General features: G+C 35.3%; 1 protein-coding gene across 14 annotated transcripts in view; it reads left to right on the top strand.

The window, feature by feature from the left end:
* Ttll5 (Tubulin tyrosine ligase-like 5) overlaps positions 1–20,745 on the top strand; it is a 354,482-nt gene that overhangs the window by 230,988 nt on the left and 102,749 nt on the right. For 13 of the 14 annotated variants that reach the window (XR_014437810.1, XR_014437811.1, XR_014437812.1 and 10 more), the window contains 5 exons: positions 11,893–12,149; positions 12,668–12,867; positions 18,859–19,079; positions 19,597–19,789; positions 20,558–20,723. Coding sequence is in view for 11 of the 14 variants with exons in the window: in XM_083094291.1 (XP_082950417.1) it covers positions 11,893–12,149; positions 12,668–12,867; positions 18,859–19,079; positions 19,597–19,789; positions 20,558–20,723 (1,037 nt within the window). In the remaining 3 variants the exon portion in view is untranslated. The remainder of the gene's footprint in view (positions 1–11,892; positions 12,150–12,667; positions 12,868–18,858; positions 19,080–19,596; positions 19,790–20,557; positions 20,724–20,745) is intronic. The other variant, XM_083094285.1, reaches the window with a different exon arrangement.

The raw sequence follows: 20,745 nt of genomic DNA, 5'->3' as shown, positions 1-20,745 counted from the left end.
AAGTTTTCATAACTTACTTCGATTTAAAGACTGTGCAATTTAAAACTTGTGTAAAACTTTTTTTTTAAATTATATACATTATATAAAAAATGTTTTAAGAATTAAAAGAATCCTAATTCTCATTAAATATTTTAAAAATTAATTTTCCCTGAATAAATATAAAATGCGTTTTAATTTCTTAGGGAGAATTTATGTATAATATTTCTACAGTATAAAATTGATATATATATATATATATATATATATATATATATATATATTTTATGGCAAATATTATATCAAATTTAGAAATTGCTCTTAAGTACTTGGCTAATAGTAATTATTGATTTTATACTTAGGTTTGATACTTTATTTTTTAATAATTTTAAATAATATAATATTGTAATAGCATGTATAATATTTTGTCAATTTGTAAATAAACAACGCACGTGTTGTTGCTCAACGGAAACCGCGAGAAGGTGATAGTCTCTTCCGTCAGAGGAAATGTAAAAAATGTTTTCTTAGAAAACATATATTAAATATATTAAATATGTAACGGTCGTATTTTCGGGCGTTTTTCGCTGCTGCGGATAGATCGCCGGTGCAAGGTTCTTGAGAAGAAAATACGCGATGTGTGTAACTGGATGTATGTATTTGTAATAATGTATAAATGTAATGTATAAATGTACAGAGTGTAGGTGTGTGTGTGTGTGTGTGTTAATTGCGCTAAATGATTATTTACGCTACAACGAGGCAACGTAGTAAATGCAGTTTCGATCGTAACGGTCTCGATTTCGCACACGTGTTCGTGTTTATAGCGCGCGAGCCTGCACGCGTTTTTGCGGCGCTTTTTCCGCGAGGAATCCCGGCGTTCCGAGAATCCTCGGTTTCTCGGGATCGACGGTCGCTTTCGTGGGAATATTTGTTCCCAGATGTTTCGCTTAAAGCCGGCGTTCGATTTGATTTAGGCGGTGCGCTTTAACAACGGCGGCGGAGGCCGTGATACATGAATACGCGATGCGTTTTAACGACGGCGGCGGAGGCCGCGATAAATGAATGCGCGATGCGCTTTAACAACGGCGGCGGAGGCCGCGATAAGTGAATGCGCTTTAACGGCGGCGGCGGAGGCCGCGATAAATGAATGCGCTTTAACGGCGGCAGCGGAGGCTGCGATAAATGAATGCGCTTTAACGGCGGCGGCGGAGACCGCGATAAATGAATGCGCGATGCGCTCGGCGGTAGTTCTAATGCGCGAAACAGGATCGCGTCGCGAAGGATGGAATTCGCGTTGCAGCTGGGTCGAGAACACTCGACTCGGGGCGGCTCTGAGCTCCACCTTCCGTGATGGCCCAGCTGCAGGATTAGGCGGATGCACCTGTACCTTGGAATCGAGATCACTCGGCCAAGACGGAGTTCGCTCCACCTTTCGTCCGTGGTAGTTGGTGCTCGGTAGGATTTCTCAGGATTTGCTTCTGAAGCGTACTGCTTAGAGCGGATCGGGAGAATGGTAATTAGGTGCTAAAATGTGGCCTTTTTATACCGGCTAATTGCCCGCGTCGGCGCGCGGCGGTATTACCCCTTCCGAACGGTTTTTCGGAAACGGTGCGGTCGGGCCCGCTCGGAGGGGTTCGGGTTGCGCGCCGAACGCGGGTTTTCGCCGGTCGGCGGTTCGGGCCACGTCGGCTACGATCGGCGGTGTTTTGAGCCCTTAACGGCTCTGGGCCGTGATTAAAACGATTAAAAAAGGTGGGCGCACCGCGCCCCTGCCTCTACCCGGCGGGTGTTCTGCCGGGCGGCAGCTTCCGGCGGATGGAATTGCCGGGAATCGTAACGATGCACCGGGATGCATCGTTACAAATATTATTATATCTTATTAGTATTATTATATCTTAGAAAATATATATTAAATATATTAACTATTATTAAATACTATAAATTTATTAAATACTAAATACTATTATTAAATACTAAATTAAATATATTAAATATTATATATTGAATAAATTATACATAATGAAATAATATTACATATACATATACAGGGTGTTCCGAAATTTAATCGCCAAATTTTCAGAGATTGTCGGGGGCACCAAAAGAATCATTTTTTGCAAATGAACCTGGGATTGGAAACGTGTCATTACATCGCTACGGCATACGGAGTGTTCGAAAGAGTCGGGACCTCGAAATATCATAAAAAATAGAAGTTTTACAAAAAATTGTTTCAAACAAAAGTTGTAGGGTGCAAAGAGGTCTATTTACTGGTGCCATGTGTTTGACCTTGGATGGCGTCGCCAAGGTCACGACAAGGCCACCTTGAATTTTTGAAATGGAACCCTTCACTTTTTATTGCATATTCTTGTAGCTCTTCTCGAGACATTTTCAAAGCACTAATTTTACCAACTTTAAGTAAGCCGTTTCGAAGTTATCGAGCTTTTCATGGTAAGATGTCTCGCCCACGAAGGCAAGAGATCCAAACACAAATTCGATTCCTAGATTGGAAGATGATCTAGCCAACCATGGCAAGATCGGTGGCTGATCCAGCCGATGAAGGCAAGATCGCTGCCTGATCCAGCCGAATCGGATTTGTGTTTGGATCTCTTGCCTTCGTGGGCGAGACATCTTATCATGAAAAGCTCGATAACTTCGAAACGGCTCACTTAAAGTTGGTAAAATTAGTGCTTTGAAAAGGTCTCGAGAAGGGCCACAAGAATATGCAATAAAAAGTGGAGGTTTCCATTTAAAAAATTCAAGGTGGCCTTGTCGTGACCTTGGCGACGCCATCCAAGGTCAAACACATGGCGCCAGTAAATAGACTCTTTTACACTCTACAACTTTTGTTTGAAACAATTTTTCGTAAAACTTCTATTTTTTGTGATATTTCGGGGTTCCGACTCTTTCGAACACTTCGTATGCCGTAGCGATGTAATGACACGTTTCCGACCCCAGGTTCATTTGCAAAAAATGATTCTTATGGTGCCCCCGACAATCTCTGAAAATTTATCTGTTGAATTTCCGAACACCCTGTATATACATATACAGGGTGTCGCAGATTACCCGTATCAGCCGAATATCTCAAAAACTGAGCGCGGCAGACAAAAATATTTCAGACAAAAGTTGTAAGGTTTCGAGGGGGACATAAGATGGTGCCATTAGTTTGACCTCGAAGAGTCACCTGAAGGTCACGTGAAGATCACCTCCAACTTATTAAATATACACCCTATATGCTATTCTTGTAGCTTATCTTGAGAGCTTGGCAAAACACTATAATTAAGTTAGTTTTCTTTAAGTACTTTCCAAGTTATGAGGCTTGAAATAATTTCTTAATTTTACATAAACCGTAAAATATCTTGTAAAATATTCATTTTTCGATTATCTTACCTTAATACTTTTATGCACAAAATAATGAGAGGAATCAATTGGTGTAAAGAAAACACATAATTGTTTCGAAGAAAAAATATGTAATTTGCAACCAACAATTATATATTTTTTCTCAAAAATAACTGTGTTTTTTTACACCAATTGATTCCTCTCATTATTTTGTACATAAAAGTATTAAGGTAAGATAATCGAAAAATGAATATTTTACAAGATTTTTTACGGTTTATGTAAAACTAAGAAATGATTTCAAGTCTTATAACTCAAAAAGTACTTGAGGGAAAAATATTTTATTATAGTTTTTTGGAAAGCCCTCGAGATAAGCTACAAGAATATGCAATAAAAAATAGGGAGTTCCATTTAAGAAATTAACGGTGACCTTCACGTGACCTTGACAACATTCTTCAAGATCATACTGATATCGCCATGTAATGCGTTACTTGAAACCTTACAACTTTTGTCTGTAATATTTTTGTCTGCCGCGCTCAGTTTTTGAGATATTCGGCTGATACGGGTGGTCTGCGACACCCTGTATATATATATATATATACAGGGTGAATTTTAATGGTTGTGTCAATCTTTTTATCATGCGGGAGATTACCGACCGCAATTGTAATAAATTGATCGGTACATAGATGTCAGATAATTGGATCGGCCGTATCGAAGGCCGGGATATAATGTGTACAATTAAAGCAAATTAAAAGCTAAAATTATGTGTGTAGTATGGATTTATTTTTATTATTAAAGCTACGTATTTATTATTATTATTATTATTATTATTATTATTATTATTATTATTATTATTATTATTATTATTATTATTATTATTATTATTATTATTATTATTAAAGCTACGTATACATATTCGATATATTAAAGCAGTAAGAATACATATTTAAAAATTTAGTTCAAATTTAACACTTTAATGTTTCATGTAAAACTTTATTTCAAATTCCGCATTTATTTTTATGGTAAATTTTTATTATTGTTTATATGCTAAAAATACGCAGCAAAAAATTTTCTTCCTTCTTAAATTAAAATTACGCAATTGTTTCATAAGAATGTATTTCTCATGTAACAATTGCGTAATTTTATTTCAAGAAGGAAGAAATGCTACATATCTTTAGCGTATAAAACAATAATAAAAATTTATCATAAAAATAAATGCGGAATTTGAAATAAAGTTTTAGATAAAAAGTTAAAGTGTTGAACTAAATTTTTAAATATGTATTCTTACTGCTTTAATATATCGAATATGTATACGTAGCTTTAATAATAATAATAATAATAATAATAATAATAATAACAATAACAATAACAATAACAATAACAATAACAATAACAATAACAATAACAATAACAATAACAATAACAATAACAATAACAATAACAATAACAATAACAATAACAATAACAATAACAATAACAATAACAATAACAATAACAATAACAATAACAATAACAATAACAATAACAATAACAATAACAATAACAATAACAATAACAATAACAATAACAATAACAATAACAATAACAATAACAATAACAATAACAATAACAATAACAATAACAATAACAATAACAATAACAATAACAATAACAATAACAATAATAATAATAACAATAATAATAATAATAATAAATACGTAGCTTTAATAATAAAAATAAATCCATACTACACACATAATTTCAGCTTTTAATTTGCTCTAATTGTACACATTATATCCCGGCCTTCGATACGGCCGATCCAATTATCTGACATCTATGTACCGATCAATTTATTACAATTGCGGTCGGTAATCTCCCGCATGATAAAAAGATTGACACAACCATTAAAATTCACCCTGTATATATTGCGACGTTTTTTACTTTTAATTTTTCAATCCTCCTCGGGTGTTGGAGAGGAAGATGTTAAAGGGGGAGCGAAAACGCCGTCAAAAACACAAGGCGGATAGAGATACTCGCGCTCGGAGGAACTAAGATGGAGGGTGTTCTCGCGTGAGCCGCGGCGAAGCGAAGGTCGTCTCGAGATTTCGAAGTTGGGCGCCAGATACGGTCTTGCACGTATCAATTCGCAAGATCGTCAGAATAGGGCGAAAAACGTTAGCCTGTTTCGCCACGGGCCGACTAGCTCACCTAACGGTAGAGGAGCAGAGTCCGTTGAAAAGGATATTGACTGATTTTATGCGAGGTTGTCGGTAATTGCTAAAATTGATAAGCACAACGGAATTTAACACTCGCGAAAAACGAACCAAATAAATTACGCGAATTTAATAGATAAGAAAATGTAACAAATTTATTCAAGAATAGAAATATAACAAAAATAAGAATATAAAGGAAAAGAAATAGTGAATCCCAGAAAGAAATAATAATGACAATAATTAGCAGATCAGAATTAACGAACTATAACTACGGTTAACATAAATTCGAAAATTTGAAATAATGTACAACAGATACTTCTTCGACAGCGGTGATAACAATAATAATACGAGATCGAGATCATAAGAAAGCTATGATATTTGTCGTCCTCCAGGCCCGTTTTTATGGCCGGACTTTGCGAAACCGAACGTTTCGAGATCGTAACGGAAATTTCGACAATCTCATTAACGACTCAATTTTACCGATCTTTATGCTTTATTCTTTCGCTCGCTCACTTAGTCGACAGCAATAAGTTCGAAAAGAGGCTTAACATTTGAGAACAATCCAGCAATCTGCGAAGACGAGAAATTGTCGCTCGCGACGAGCGCGTTCGATACGATCAATATTCGATAGCCGTCGGACGCCACTTCCCTTCTTTTAGGCGTAACGCTTTTTATCTATGCAAAACCTTCGAATTTCGACGCTTTCTTAATTCGCTGAAATGTATTATACACCGCGACACACCCACACGTACGACAAATACCTCGCAATACACGCCGATCATACAACAAGCGCGACGAAGACAGCACGACAGTTGCCACGTCACGATACGCACACGGTCACGCACTCACATACACGATAATTACTAACGAAAATTGCCCGAAGATCGATTGCGGGGACGTCTTACGCGGTTTCGACAACTCTTTTCGACAGCACTTTTCGCAGGATAGCGAATGCAGTCCCCGCGATTTACCGCGCACGTGGTCGATATACGAGAGCCGGTCACTACGCGTTTTACGACACCCCGAATCCCGGAGAGAGACGAACGGTTCCTTATCAGCTACGGCCGACGTTACGATCGTCTTGGATGCCTCGGTCGCTTGTCTCCGGTCGCCCGAAATACACGAAAATCGCGAACTCGGTACAATGCCCGAGCGACAACGAGACACGAAAATGGCGACGACGACAGAACGGCCGGTCCGCGGACAGAATCGCGTACGTGGCTTACAATTAGCGATGGGCAACCTTACCGATACTTGCTCCCGTGAACAGGGGGATGTTCCTCGGCTCGTCCTCTCGTTCGGACCTTGGCGACGACACAATTACGACAACGACAGACAGTTCGAAAAGACGACTATGTTTTGAGAGCCCGCACCAGAATGATTCCTTGGATCTCGCGATCCAGGGTCGATAGCGGCGTCAATCCTGCGCGCAGGGGTGCGCGGATTCGTGGCCAATAGCGCCGCGACACGCGAGGTATTACTGCGCCCCGCGATAACGCCGTATCGGGGGCCGTAACGGCCCCGATAATTTTAAAATTCCGAATCTCGGCGACCCTGCTATCCGTGGTCTTCCGGAGGCAGGTCTTTCGTCCTCCGTCCTCGGAGGGTGACGCCGACTGGGCTCCGAGATCCTGGTCCCAGATAGCAGTTTCTTTGTCGCTTTTCCTCTTTTTACTGCAGGGTCGAAATCCACCCGCGACTCTGCTCTGTCCTGAGCCTCAGGCGCTACCTCCGCTCTCGGCTCGAAATTCGTGAGCGCCGTGTTGGTCGTCGCAAAAAGAATTCCTCTTCTTCCTCTTCCGGTGGTTTTCCGGCGGGTTGCCCGACGTACCAAAGAATACAATAAAAAAAATATAAATTAATAATAGCGCGAAACATAACACGAACTCGTCTCTCCGGGGATTTCGATACGGCTCTCGCTATTTCTTTCTGGTGCGGCTGCTCGGCTCGCGCCCCGTAAAGATTTCCGGGGCGGATGGACGCGCGTCGGGACGGCCACGTCACAATATATATATATATATATATATATATATATATATATATATATATATTGTGACCGTTAATTTCTCTAAGAGCTTGTAATGATTTATGGCCGATGATCTTGGCCCACGGCACACCTTCGGCGCGATCCTCTTATAAAAAAAGGAAAAAAAAAAAGATTTTCTCAAAAATCTGTATGGGCGCCAGGTGCGGAAGTCTGCACCGCTCTAATAAAATTTATTGGTATCGGGCTGTGCACAAAAAGAAGACAAAGCTCTCCAAAATAATCGCGACGGACGCTCGACTAGCCCCGTATTGGAATTGGTAGAGGGTCGGTCCGTTTTATTAATTAACAAGGAAGGATCGAGAATGCAAAGTGGCTGTAAATAAAACAGATTATTATAGTAACAAGAATTATAGTATATTTAACATATGGATAATATTCGGTAGCAGACAGACTCACGTAGATGGAGAAAGTATTATACAATTGATTAACTAAATTATTGACCGGCAGCGACGGGCCGGTATTCGAGCGCGATCACCGCGGTATCACGTGTCACGCATCGAAAAAAAAGACGTTAGAAAAAATCTTGGAATTCCGCGCTATACGAGACTTGTCGGAGTCTCGACAGCCACGAATTCAAATAAATATTTAATAACGATTACCGCGATGCTTGCTCTATTAATGTGGTCTGTCCGGCGTGAAAGAAAAGAATGAATTATAATGGTAGATTGAATCGCCGAACGCACGATTAACAAATTCTTTTACTGATATGAGTCGATTATACAAGTACTGGTCTGTTGCGTTAACGAAAGAATTTAGCGACTACTTAATTAAATATCATAAAATGTCGAACAAAACGCGAACAATTACAAGAGATAGTAGAGTAGCAAACGATTCGAGTTTCGGAAATATGCGAGCCGACGCCGCAACGCAATTGCCGGCTATCGAATATCGCAATCGCCTGGGTGTGTGAGCTCGTTTTACCAAAAATTCTAACTGACAAAGATTTCTCACAAAACGGCAATAATCATGCAAAGAAAATACAATTAATTTGACTGTCGGCGCTTAACCGGGAGAGAGGGCACTTCATTTTACGTGAACTCGAACAAAGTCTTTCGGCCGGCCGTCGTACTCTAATACGCAGTTAATGAAAGCACGAAGAAATCTCAGAAAGAATTTAATGACGGCAGCAATACGGCACCGACATTGTTCGAGCTATTTCTACCTGATAATATACATGATAAAGCGGCCAGAGGAGGTCGAGGCTCGTCTCACCGGTGACTCCGTGAGGTCCTCGGTGCCCTTGGCATTCGCATTCGCAAATCGATACTTATGGGCCGTCGTACTCCTCGCCGGTCCGCCGAACAGTAGCGAGCGGAAGGCCCGTCGGAATCACGCCGGCAAATTAATGCGGCCATTAACTAGGCCATCTGTGGCGCTTCCGCAACCCTCAGGATCGTCGTGTGGCCTAATTAATCCTGCGGCCCTCAGGGCCGTATACGCGCCTGTCGCAACCCTGTCTCTTCTTGCATTTTTTTTCTAGACCCTCTTGTTAAAGCCCGGTGTGAGGGAATTCTCCGGCAGCCACTCGTCGTTAATTTTCGAGTCCTTCGTTAGCGCTTATTCCGGCCGAAGTGGCTCCAATTCGGGGTCCCAGTGTTTTAATCTTATTCGCTGGTTGGCCTTCCCCGTAATTGTTCCTCGTACCTGCTGGGTATATGGATGTTTACAGGGGCGGTAGCGGTAGTTTTACGTTGCCTTTACGACTAATGAAAGCAAATAATGATACTTAGCTCGGCGTGTTCCTTTTACTCGGCACCCCCGCTTGCCCCGCTTCCTTGTAGCTTGGACTTCTTAGTCTGGTGAAGTCACCGGATGAGATCCCGTCAGCATTCCCTGTCGCGCGCCGCACTTATTTCTAATCTTATAAATTCTAACAACAACAAAAAATATTTTCGCAAGGGAGGCGAGTTTACTCCCGCCTCCAATAGCCGCTCTCTCCTTAAATCAGGGGAGAACGAGGGCCCAAAATTATTCCCGGTCAGATCTCGCGATCCTTGTGACGGACCGTCAGGTGTCACGTCACAATATATACTGTGTTGCGTTTAGATAACTTAAAATAATCTAGATACAGATTAGATAAATCATATATTCATGTATCTCAGATAAGTTAAAGATAATTTTGTTTGTGTATCTAGATAAAAGATGAGTTAATTAAATATTTTATCTAGATACTTTTCAGATAATATTTAAAACAATTTAGGATATATAAAAATAATACACTCGAGACAAAAAATTACAGAAAATAAGCATGTATTCATTTGATAACAATAACGATAGACCGTGTCTACAATGTCAATGTCAATCGATCAATGTGATTATGGTTGCGTTCCACTTAACGATTGCAACGTTCGCAGAATTATCTTATCCTTGTTGTTCGCTAAAAGTTAAACAAAGACACATTATGTTTACGAGTGCCGTGATCATTAAGTGAAACGCTTTTAAATCCGTATTACACTATAGGTTGCGGGCTCGATTACAGTTGAAATTGACCGATAGAATAGCCGGTCGGTAAATTGCTATAGTTTGGAAAAATTGTACTCAATGCATACTGATTACATTATCTTAGATGTTTTAATAAAAGATACCACTTTTCTTATATCTGAGATACAGATAAAGATACCAAAAACTTGAATTATATCAATAAAAGATAAAATGAACAATAATTGCATCTAGATGAAAATCTAGATAATTTTATCCATAAAAGTGTTCCATTTTAATTTATCACCCCAAAAACTTTTTTATTTGTGATTCTAGAAAATAACGTTTAGATAAAAGTTGTTTGGTTCAAAGGAGGACATAAGATGATGTTGGTTTGATCTTAGGTGACATCATCAGGACAAGATCAGGACAAGGTCACCTTGAATTTTTTAAATGGAACCTCATATTTTTTATTCTTCAGAAATCAATATCTCTTAAATGAAGCATTTACGAGCAGAGGAATTTTTTTTGTTTTGCTGTCCCAAATTTATATGTGAAGTTAAGGCCATGCTGTCATATACAGGGTGTTCGGAAATTCAAGCGACAAATTTTCAGAGATTGTTGGGGGCACCATAAGAATCATTTTTTGCAAATGAACCTGGGATCGGAAATGTGTCATTACATCGCTACGGCATACGGAGTGTTCGAAAGAGTCGGGACCTCGAAATATCACAAAAAATAGAAGTTTTACAAAAAATTGTTTTAAACAAAAGTTGTGAGACACTCTGTATATGATAATTATGCTTCAACTGATTATATTCTGAATCATTTCATGATCAAGTTTTATTTTACATAAAATAACTAAATAAAAAGTCCAGCGTGGGCCATAGAAGGCTCACGGCATTCAATGTGTTAATTATGTATAAAAGTAAAATTTAATTTTGTGAATAAATTTAAATTTTTATAATAAATATTTATATATATTAATGCGCTCTCATTCCTAATCTAGAAATTGTATTTGGTCCTGTTCTGCAAAAGGATTAGATTTTTTTACTTAAAAAAAGAAACCACCAAACAAACATCCTAATATGGAAGGCCAGTCGAAAGCCAGCATGCAGTGCACGAATACCTCCACCGGCACTTATTTGGTCAGTGAGCGACCTTTTCAAGGATCCTCCATGGCAATCGGCATTGCATCCATCGAGTGAGATACCAACATCGCTCAGGAGTCGCATATCACTGTGTTAAAAAGCAGCATTAGGTGTGAGGTCTGGGTAGCTCAGTGGTCTAGAGCAGTTGCCCGGAAAGACTCGAATTCGATTCCCGATCCAACCACTTGCATCTCACATATTTTTTTAGTCCACGAATATTGCTTTCTAGCAATTATTTGTTGGGCTGAAAAGTGTGTGAATGCTCTCTTCACAGGATATGCGTCGATGCCTTTGCCACGGATGGATTCTGTCGCTCGTTGACCAAATGGGCGTATAGACACGTCTGACCTCCTCCCACATACATCCCTATCTAAACAGTGTAATAGCGACCTATTTATCTATTTTCAGGTCTTATAGTTCAGCCGACCCGATTTACTTATTATTTATTACATGATTTCGCGACAATGCAATTGTTACGCATTTCTTATGACCCATTCTTTTCCCGATCTGGACATAACATAGATATATTGCTTATTGTTTATTAAAAAATTATTAAGTAAAAAAGCTTAAAAGATATCACAATTTAGTGCGAGATCCTCTTTTCGGCAATTTTGCCGAAAAAATATAGTTTCTCTCAATTTTTAAAATTAATTTATTTTTCAATTATCACTTTTTTGAATTTTTAAAATTTTGTTAAATTTTTAAATTTTCTTAAATTAATAATCTAAATATGTCGAAAAATACTCATATCTGTCTTCAAATGTTCATTATGCTGTTATAGCCTGAGAAGATCCTGACAGATGAATCAGTTATCGTGGCACAATACATAAATAATCCGCTTTTAGTTGATGGACACAAGTGTGATTTGCGTCTCTACGTAGCTGTTACAAATTACGATCCTCTACTAATTTATTTGTACGAGGAAGGTTTAGTGAGATTTGCAGCTGTTAAATATGATGGCGGAAACCAGTACATCTGGAATCCTTGCATGCATCTTTGCAACTACAGTATAAATAAATTTCACGTGGATTATGTACAGTAAGTTATAACAAATATGGACTCAGAGTATTAAGATAAAATTACTTGAAAAGATACTTTAAAAAATAATTTAAAGTAATAATTTAAATTAGCTATATATGTACATATATAAGAGCTATTAAAGTTATTAAGTTTTGAGAAAGTTTTGCGGTAAAAAGATCGTTTATAAATATAAATTATTGACGCACTTTTGTTTGACTTTATTTTGCTTAAAATTTTTAATTGCTCCTGTATTATAATATAAATAATAATGACTTATTATTTCGCTTAAACATTATAATTCATGCAATATTAGCGAAATAGTAAGGAATATAATAGTGAAATAAGCCGAAAGAGATAAAATAAGAAAACAGAAATGAGAGTATAAAAAATCGTAACTAAAGAAAAAAAAAAGAAAGAAGATAAACATGAGATAAAATTAGAGAAATAAAAAAGAATGTACGAGTATAATTAAATAAAATTACATAAATGAAAAAATCGCTAAAAAGGTATGTATAGAAAGGATGTAATATGATTAGGAGTGAGGATCCTGACGCCGAAAATGTAGGACACAAATGGACATTATCGGCATTGCTCAGACATTTGCGTTCAATGGGTCAAGACACAGAATCGCTAATGCAGCGAATAGAAGATATCATTATAAAGTCAATCCTTGCTACTGCATCTGGAATTGTCAGTGGTTTAAAGCAATTCGTGAAACATCCTGATACATGTTTTGGTAATATAAAATTGACTTTCTGTAATAAATATATAAATTAAATAACATTTTCTTTTTTTTAACATATTATAATGTAAATATAATATAATTAAATATATTGCATTATACGTAGATAAAAACAAAATTACTTTTAATATGTAAGAAAAAAAAATTATTTTTAATATGTAAGAAATCTCAATGAAAAATTATTTTATATATATAAGCATTTCTTATAAGTACTTACGTAATATAATGCTATACATTTTTTCTATATATAGAATATCCCAGAGTCATTGCATCTGCTATAGAATTATTATTTAAACTCATTTAAATACGATTGTTTCTCAGCGAAAATGTTGAGGAAAGTCATCATTTTTGCAAATTATCAATATCATATATTTTTGTAGCTAGGACTTAAATTAAAATTCTATCAAAATAAATTCCGAAACTAACTAAAGACTGCAATTTGATTAATCTTTTTCCATAAAATTTAATTTACAAAATGTTCTTTTATTTACACCTTGGTATTTTTGCTGAGAAAAAAATCGTTGATAAAAATCTTCAAATGATCCCAAAGAATTCCCAAAGAATTTGTCATTAACAGATAGTGTGTGACGCTGAGGCACTCTGTATATAAGTATAAATACAGGATGTCCCAAAAAAATCGAGACTTTTAAAAATCTCGAAAAATATAAGTGCTACAGAAAAATCCCTGGTGAAAATTAAACGCTTCTCGAAGTGTCAAAGAAGCGTAAACGAACAGAATAAACGCTTCTTAGAAGCTTCATTGACTTCCCATTAACTCTTCGCGATTTTAAATCTTCGTGCATATTTCTTGAACGCTCCATAAAAGTGTATACGAAGCATTCCGTTACGCTTCTCTTACGCTTTAATATTTCATGTTTTCCTTTACGTTTCCCAAACGCTCCATAAAATGTGAACGAAGCACTTCGATACGCTTCCCACACACTTCAATGATTGACATTTAGAAACTCTTCATTTACACTTCCTAAACGCTCCATAAAATGTGAACTAAGCACTCCAATACGTTTCCCGCACACTTCAATGATTGACATTTTAGGAACTCTTCATTTACACTTCCTAAACGCTCCATAAAATGTAAACGAAGCACTCCAATACGCTTCCCGTACATTCAATGATTGACATTTTAGAAACTCTTCATTTACACTTCCTAAACGATCCATAAAATGTGAACGAAGCACTCCAATACGCTTCCTATACACTTCAATGATTGATTGACTTAGAAACTCTTCATCCACATTTCTTCAACGCTTAAACACTGCACAAAACATGTGTATGAAATACTTTTCATACACTTTAACAATTTAAAGAAATATTTTTAAGGACGTCAAAGTTTCGCGCGAGCACGCATGGATCTGTTAATTCGTTCGTTTACCGCTACGCGACGTGCGATGCGCTATCTTTCTCGTATTTAAGTTTAGTTATGAGAATTATATAAAGTTTACAAAGAGTAACAAATAAGATTAAAGATATACTTCAATTTAATTTCTGATCTCGATGCAGGAGCTTCAGATATTAAATTGATTTTATAAGTCGGACAAGTAAATGTCTGGCGAATAAACGAAAATAATCCGTTTATTACCTATTTAAAATGTAAAGTGCAATATTAACGGTACAGTATAAATATAGTAGAGTATAAACATTTCATTCGTATTCGCCAATAAGTTTGATGACATTTCATTTACGTTCTTTAAAAATTATATTAGATATTAATAAATTGAATTATATTTTCATTCATGTTTGTCGGAGAGTTCGATAACGTTTCGTTTACGTTCCTTAAGGAGTTTGATGACGCTCCGTTTACATTTGAAGGATATTTCGTTCACGCTTGTCGGAGAGTTTGATGACGCTTCGTTAACGCTTTTCTAACACTTAATAGCCGCTTTCTTTACGTACCGATGTTTCAATTTACGCCTTTTAATAGCTTCGTTTACGCTTCCGTCACTCTTCCGTTACATTAGATTTACTCTCCAATTCATGCTTTGTTAACGCTCGGTTTACATTTTATTTTCGCCAGGGATGTCTTAGATAAAAGTTGTAAGGTTTAAAACTATTCTATTTACTGATCTTATAAGTTTGACCTTAAATGACGTCAAGGTCAGGGCAAGCTCACCTAAATTTTTTGAACAGTATCCCCTCTTTTTTACTGAATATTTTTGTAACTTATCTTGAGTTTTTCAAAACACCATAATAAAATTTCTTTCCATTAAAAACTTTCCGAATGTTAAGAAGCTTAAAATAATGGTAATTATGCATAAAAAGGGCCCACCTTCGCACAAATGTGTTATTGACGTATGTTGTGAAGATGTTATCCCTGATTAACATTCTGAAGGTTTTAGCCGGCGGTCGTTCTTTATTCAAAAGTTATTAACAAATAAATGTGAGAAATATTGACATAAAGATTCTACTTTATTTGTTCACCGACTTGCTTTATTTTTAAATATGTTATAGAGGAGATTTTCCCGAGTAATTTCGTATATATATATATAAGGGTCGGACTCAAATAGTTTTGGAGATATAGGCTGAAAAAGGATAAAAATAATAAATACAAAAATAAGGTAAACTTTCGGAAAACCTACCTATATGAAATAATGGGTAAGAATACCCAATTTCTACGTATTTTTACCTCCTGAACACGAATATGAAACTTAAAAATAGCGGTCGAACTCAAGGCAAGTAGAAGAAAAACGCAAAAAAGGTAAATTAAAGGTAAATAAAAAAAAGGTAAACAATTTAAATTTATATAGAATTTAATACAATTTAATACAATTAAAAAATATCACAAATGTATGTGTACACACACACACGCGCGCGCGGGGGGATTGCAAGGGGGGCCTCCCCTCCCGCAACCACCCCGCCGGTAGGGGACGCATTGCGAAAAGTTCAATCACAATGGATATACTGAGTGTTAGAAAAGTCTGGACACGGTCGAATATCTCGATAAGGAAGAGTTTTACTAGAAAGTGTTTCAGACAAAAGTTGTATGGCTTCGAGGGGGACATAACATGATATCATTGGTTTGACCTTGAAGAATTATTTGAAGGTCACGTGAAAGTCACTTTTTTTTAAAAGGGACACCCTATATGCTTTTGCATATTCTTGTAGCTCATCTCGAGAGCTTTCCAAAACACTATAATTAAGTTAGTTCTCGTTAAGTACTTTCCGAGTTATGAGGCTTGAAATCATTTCTTAATTTTACATAAACCGTAAAATATTTTGTAAAATATTCATTTTTCGATTATCTTACCTTAATACTTTTATGTACAAAATAATGAGAGGAATCAATTGGTGTAAAGAAAATACATAGTTATTTTTAAGAAAAAATATGTAATTGTTAATTGCAAATTACATATTTTTTCTTTGAAACAACTATGTTTTTTCTTTACACCAATTGATTCCTCTCATTATTTTGTACATAAAAGTATTAAGATAAGATAATCGAAAAATGAATATTTTACTAAATATTTTATTGTTTATGTAAAATTAAGAAATGATTTCAAGTCTCATACTCGGAAAGTACTTAACGAGAACTAACTTAATTATAGTGTTTTGGAAAGCTCTCGAGATGAGCTACAAGAATATGCAAAAGCATATAGGGTGTCCCTTTTAAAAAGTTGAAAGTGACTTTTACGTGACCTTCAAATAATTCTACAAGGTCAAACTAATGACACCATCTTATGTCCCCTCGAAGCCATACAACTTTTGTCTGAAACACTTTCTAGTAAAACTCTTCCTTATCGAGATATTCGACCGTGTCCAGACTTTTTTAACACCCAGTATGCTGTAAGTTGTAAAGCGAGGTCCACCTTGCCTACCGGCGGGGTGGTCGCGGGAGGGGGGGGCCGAAGGCCCCCCTTGCACTCCCCGCGTGTGTGTGTGTGTGTACACATACATTTGTGATATTTTTTAATTGTATTAAATTGTATTAAATTCTATATAAATTTAAATTGTATTAAATGTATTTAAAATTATTATTTTTTCATATAACAGCTAAAATAGTAGGTTTATGAAAAAAATGCATATAACCTTTTTTGTAGTTTTCCAGCGGCTTTATATTTTGCTTAAAATTTTTTTTCTTAAATCAATATTTTCGGAGATAAAAAGCATTAAAATTGTGAAATTCTTTTGTTAATAACTTTTTAATAAACAACGACCGCCGACTAAAACCTTCAAAATATTAATTAGAGATATGACCTTGACAATATATGTCAATGACACATTTGTGCGAAGGTGGGCCCTTTTTATGCATAATTACTAAAATAATTTCTTAATTTTACATAAATTATAAAATATCTCGTAAAATATTCACTTAAGAAAAAATATGTATATATTAATTGCAAATTACACATTTTCTTCTTAAGAATAACTATGTGTTTTTTTTGTACCAATTCCTTTCATTATTTTGTGCATAAAAGTATTGAGGTAAGATCATCGAAAGAGAATATTCTACGAGATATTTTATAGTTTATGTAAAATTAAGAAATCATTTCAAGCTCGGAATGTATTTAATGGAAAGATATTTTGTTATAGATGATTTGAGAAGCTCTCGAGATAAGTCATAAGAATATGCAATGAAAAGTATAGGAAGTTTCGTTTAAAAAATTTAAGGTAACTTTGCTCTGACTTTGACGACGCCATCCAAGGTCAAACTGATAAGATCAGTAAATAAATCGTTTTAAACACTCTACCAATTTTATCTACATAACATTTTCCTGTAAAACTTTATATTTTTCGAAGTTTTTAAGGATCCTAATCTTTTTGGGACATCCTGTATATAATTACAATATAATTATTTTTGATATATATTATTATAAAAATTTATATATACCCGGTAAGCAAAATGCGCGCAATTTGCCAGCAGATTGGCGACAGATTTCCACAAAAGTTGCTAGCAGATTGGCATCCGTTATGTCCGCAATAGGCTCACGATTTGCTAGCAAAACCTGCTCACAGAATCTGACAGCAGATTATCAGCAAAAACCGAGCAGGATCTGCTAACATCACTTGACGTCAAATTGTCGGCAGAAACCGAGCAGGATCTGCGCGCGCGTAATCTGACGGCAGATTAGCAGCAGATCCCAAGCAGAATCTGCAGCTTCTGATCATTCATATAAATAAGTAATATAAATACAATAAAATTAATTATTACAGATGCTAAATAAGACTATCGGCGAGTTATCGGTTAATTACAATTTTCTTCTAATACAACATATATGTAATATGTTATATCGTAGTTATATCTAATAGTAAAGGACTAGTTCAATTTAATTAAATTAATAATAAAGTAAATGGTGAAAATAATTAAATTTAATTTATAAAACTTGAGATATAATTTATTTAGAATTAAATTCTTCCTTTATGTTTCAAATAGGCAGTAAATGAATAATTTTTCGTTTATCCTATTGATTCCAATCAGTTTAATATTCTGAATCTTATCTACTTGTATCACATATCAGAAATTAAAGTGATAGAAATAGTTACTATATTTTTGATCTTTTATTAATAATCGCGACTTTATATATATTTCTGACAGAAATTTGATTGCGAGAAAATACATCACATAGCGGTAAGCGAAGGAACTATCGAATCAAATGCAGATTGTTGCCAATTTGCCATCAGATCACGCATGCAAACCCTGTTGCACTTCTGCTGTCAATCTGCAGTCAAATTGCGCGCATGCAGATTCTGCTTGATTTTTGCCGATAATCTGATATCAAGTCATGTTAGCAGATTCTGCTTGGTTTCTGCCACCAATCTGCGTCAGATTCTGTGAGCAGGCTCTGCTCGATTTTTGACATCAATTTGTCAACTTAATTAGTAATAACAACTTCAGTATCAAATTTGTAGCCTTTTGCTAACATTAGTTGGTAGCAGACACTTGGCATGATATGCTTTCTACAGACTTTGCTATCTGGGTATATATATATATAAATTTACATATATTAGTTAGATATATTGTTTTTATTTTAGAACTATTTGGCTTTGATATACTAATCGATGATACGCTGAAGCCATGGTTACTGGAAGTAAATTTAACTCCTTCATTGGGATGCGATTCACCATTAGATGTTAGACTTAAATCAGCTTTAATAGCAGATTTGTTTACTCTTGTTGGTATACCTGCTATTGATCCAATTCTACGTTCTCAAAATTTAAATCGTGCTGCTATTAGTCCCAATAAAAAGATTAGTGTAAGTTATTTTTTTATATTTTTTCTGAAAATTATATTTATTTTATAAACAATATCCATTATATATTTATAGGAAATATATTCTCTAAATATTTAATTTTTTATCAGCTTCTAATTATACTTATATACTATACTACTTTTATTCTAATTACTACTAATTATATTTAATCACATTTGAATTATAAATATAATGAATCTCTCTCTCTCTTTAATTTCTGGATTAACAAAATCTTGATTAACAAATTCTTGATTAACAAAAAATAAGAACAAAATATTTTATTTAAAATCGAAGTAGAATTAAAAATGACATATATATTTTTGTTTGAAAAAAATAAATAAAATATTAAGCAGATATATTAAGTGCAATTATCAAATATTTAATTACTGAAATTATATTTTTAATTACTAATACTATATTTTTTATTTTATAAGATGCGAAAATCAGGAACTAGTGAATTGTAAGACATTGAACTAAAAATGATAAGCAAATTAAGCAAATCTTTGTTTTTCTGTTTTAGTATAGACGAGTGCAATCTGCAGAAATATTAACGCAGGAAAAAAAAAATGTTAATAGGAGTAATAAAAATAAAGGTCTAAGCTCAGAGCAACAACGAATAGTAGCGTCTGCAAAAGCACAATTCGAAAGAAGAGGTGGATTTGTTAGAATATTTCCAAGTCCAAAATCTTGGGAACTTTATTCGCAATATTTAGGTAAATATAATTTTTTGTTAGATGTTCAAACATAAATAAAAAAAATTATATAACTATAAGAAATTAGGCTCTGTATATTAAAATATAAACTTAAATTTAAACAGGCCATCAGAGCTAAACGCGGATGGTAGTGCGTAAGTTCAACGAGAATTAAGTTTTCGTTGAAATTTATTTGTGTGCACAGGGCACAAAATTTTCTTGGTACGATACCAAGCAAATTTTAAATAATTCTCAATTCGAGAAATTATTTAATTATTATCCCTCTATTTCCCCCCTGTAGTGTTGTAGGCGAGAAAAATATCGGGCTGAAAGTCGCTGAATCGGGAATCGAACCCGAGTCTTTCGCTTGCCGGGCGACTGCTCTTACCACTGAGCTATTCAGACCCCCCTCGGGGGGGCAAGCGAAAGACTCGGGTTCGATTCCCGATTCAGCGACTTTCAGCCCGATATTTTTCTCGCCTACAACACTACAGGGGGGAAATAGAGGGATAATAATTAAATAATTTCTCGAATTGAGAATTATTTAAAATTTGCTTGGTATCGTACCAAGAAAATTTTGTGCCCTGTGCACACAAATAAATTTCAACGAAAACTTAATTCTCGTTGAACTTACGCACTACCATCCGCGTTTAGCTCTGATGGCCTGTTTAAATTTAAGTTTATAAAAAAAATTATAATTTTCCTTAAAAACTAAATATACAATATGCCTTAAAACTAAACATACAATATATGCCTTACAAATTAATTTATTTATATTCTATGCCTTAGATCCAATTACAGGTACACCAGTGATATCGGATCCATTTGGCCCAAATAGATTATCACAACGTGTTAATGTAAATCATAATCTAATGTTACATGAACAATTGTTTCCTGTTGCCAATCGTAATATTGGTTACATTATTCCAGAGATAACATTAGATAGATTATCTAGGTATGTACTATCAATACCTATT

Source organism: Camponotus vicinus, unplaced genomic scaffold, assembly GCF_025532165.1.
Source record: "Camponotus vicinus isolate PSW18456_S1 unplaced genomic scaffold, iyCamVici1.0 SCAF_3, whole genome shotgun sequence".
Classification (NCBI taxonomy): Eukaryota; Metazoa; Arthropoda; class Insecta; order Hymenoptera; family Formicidae; genus Camponotus; species Camponotus vicinus.
This window is presented reverse-complemented; position numbering and strand designations above follow the sequence as displayed.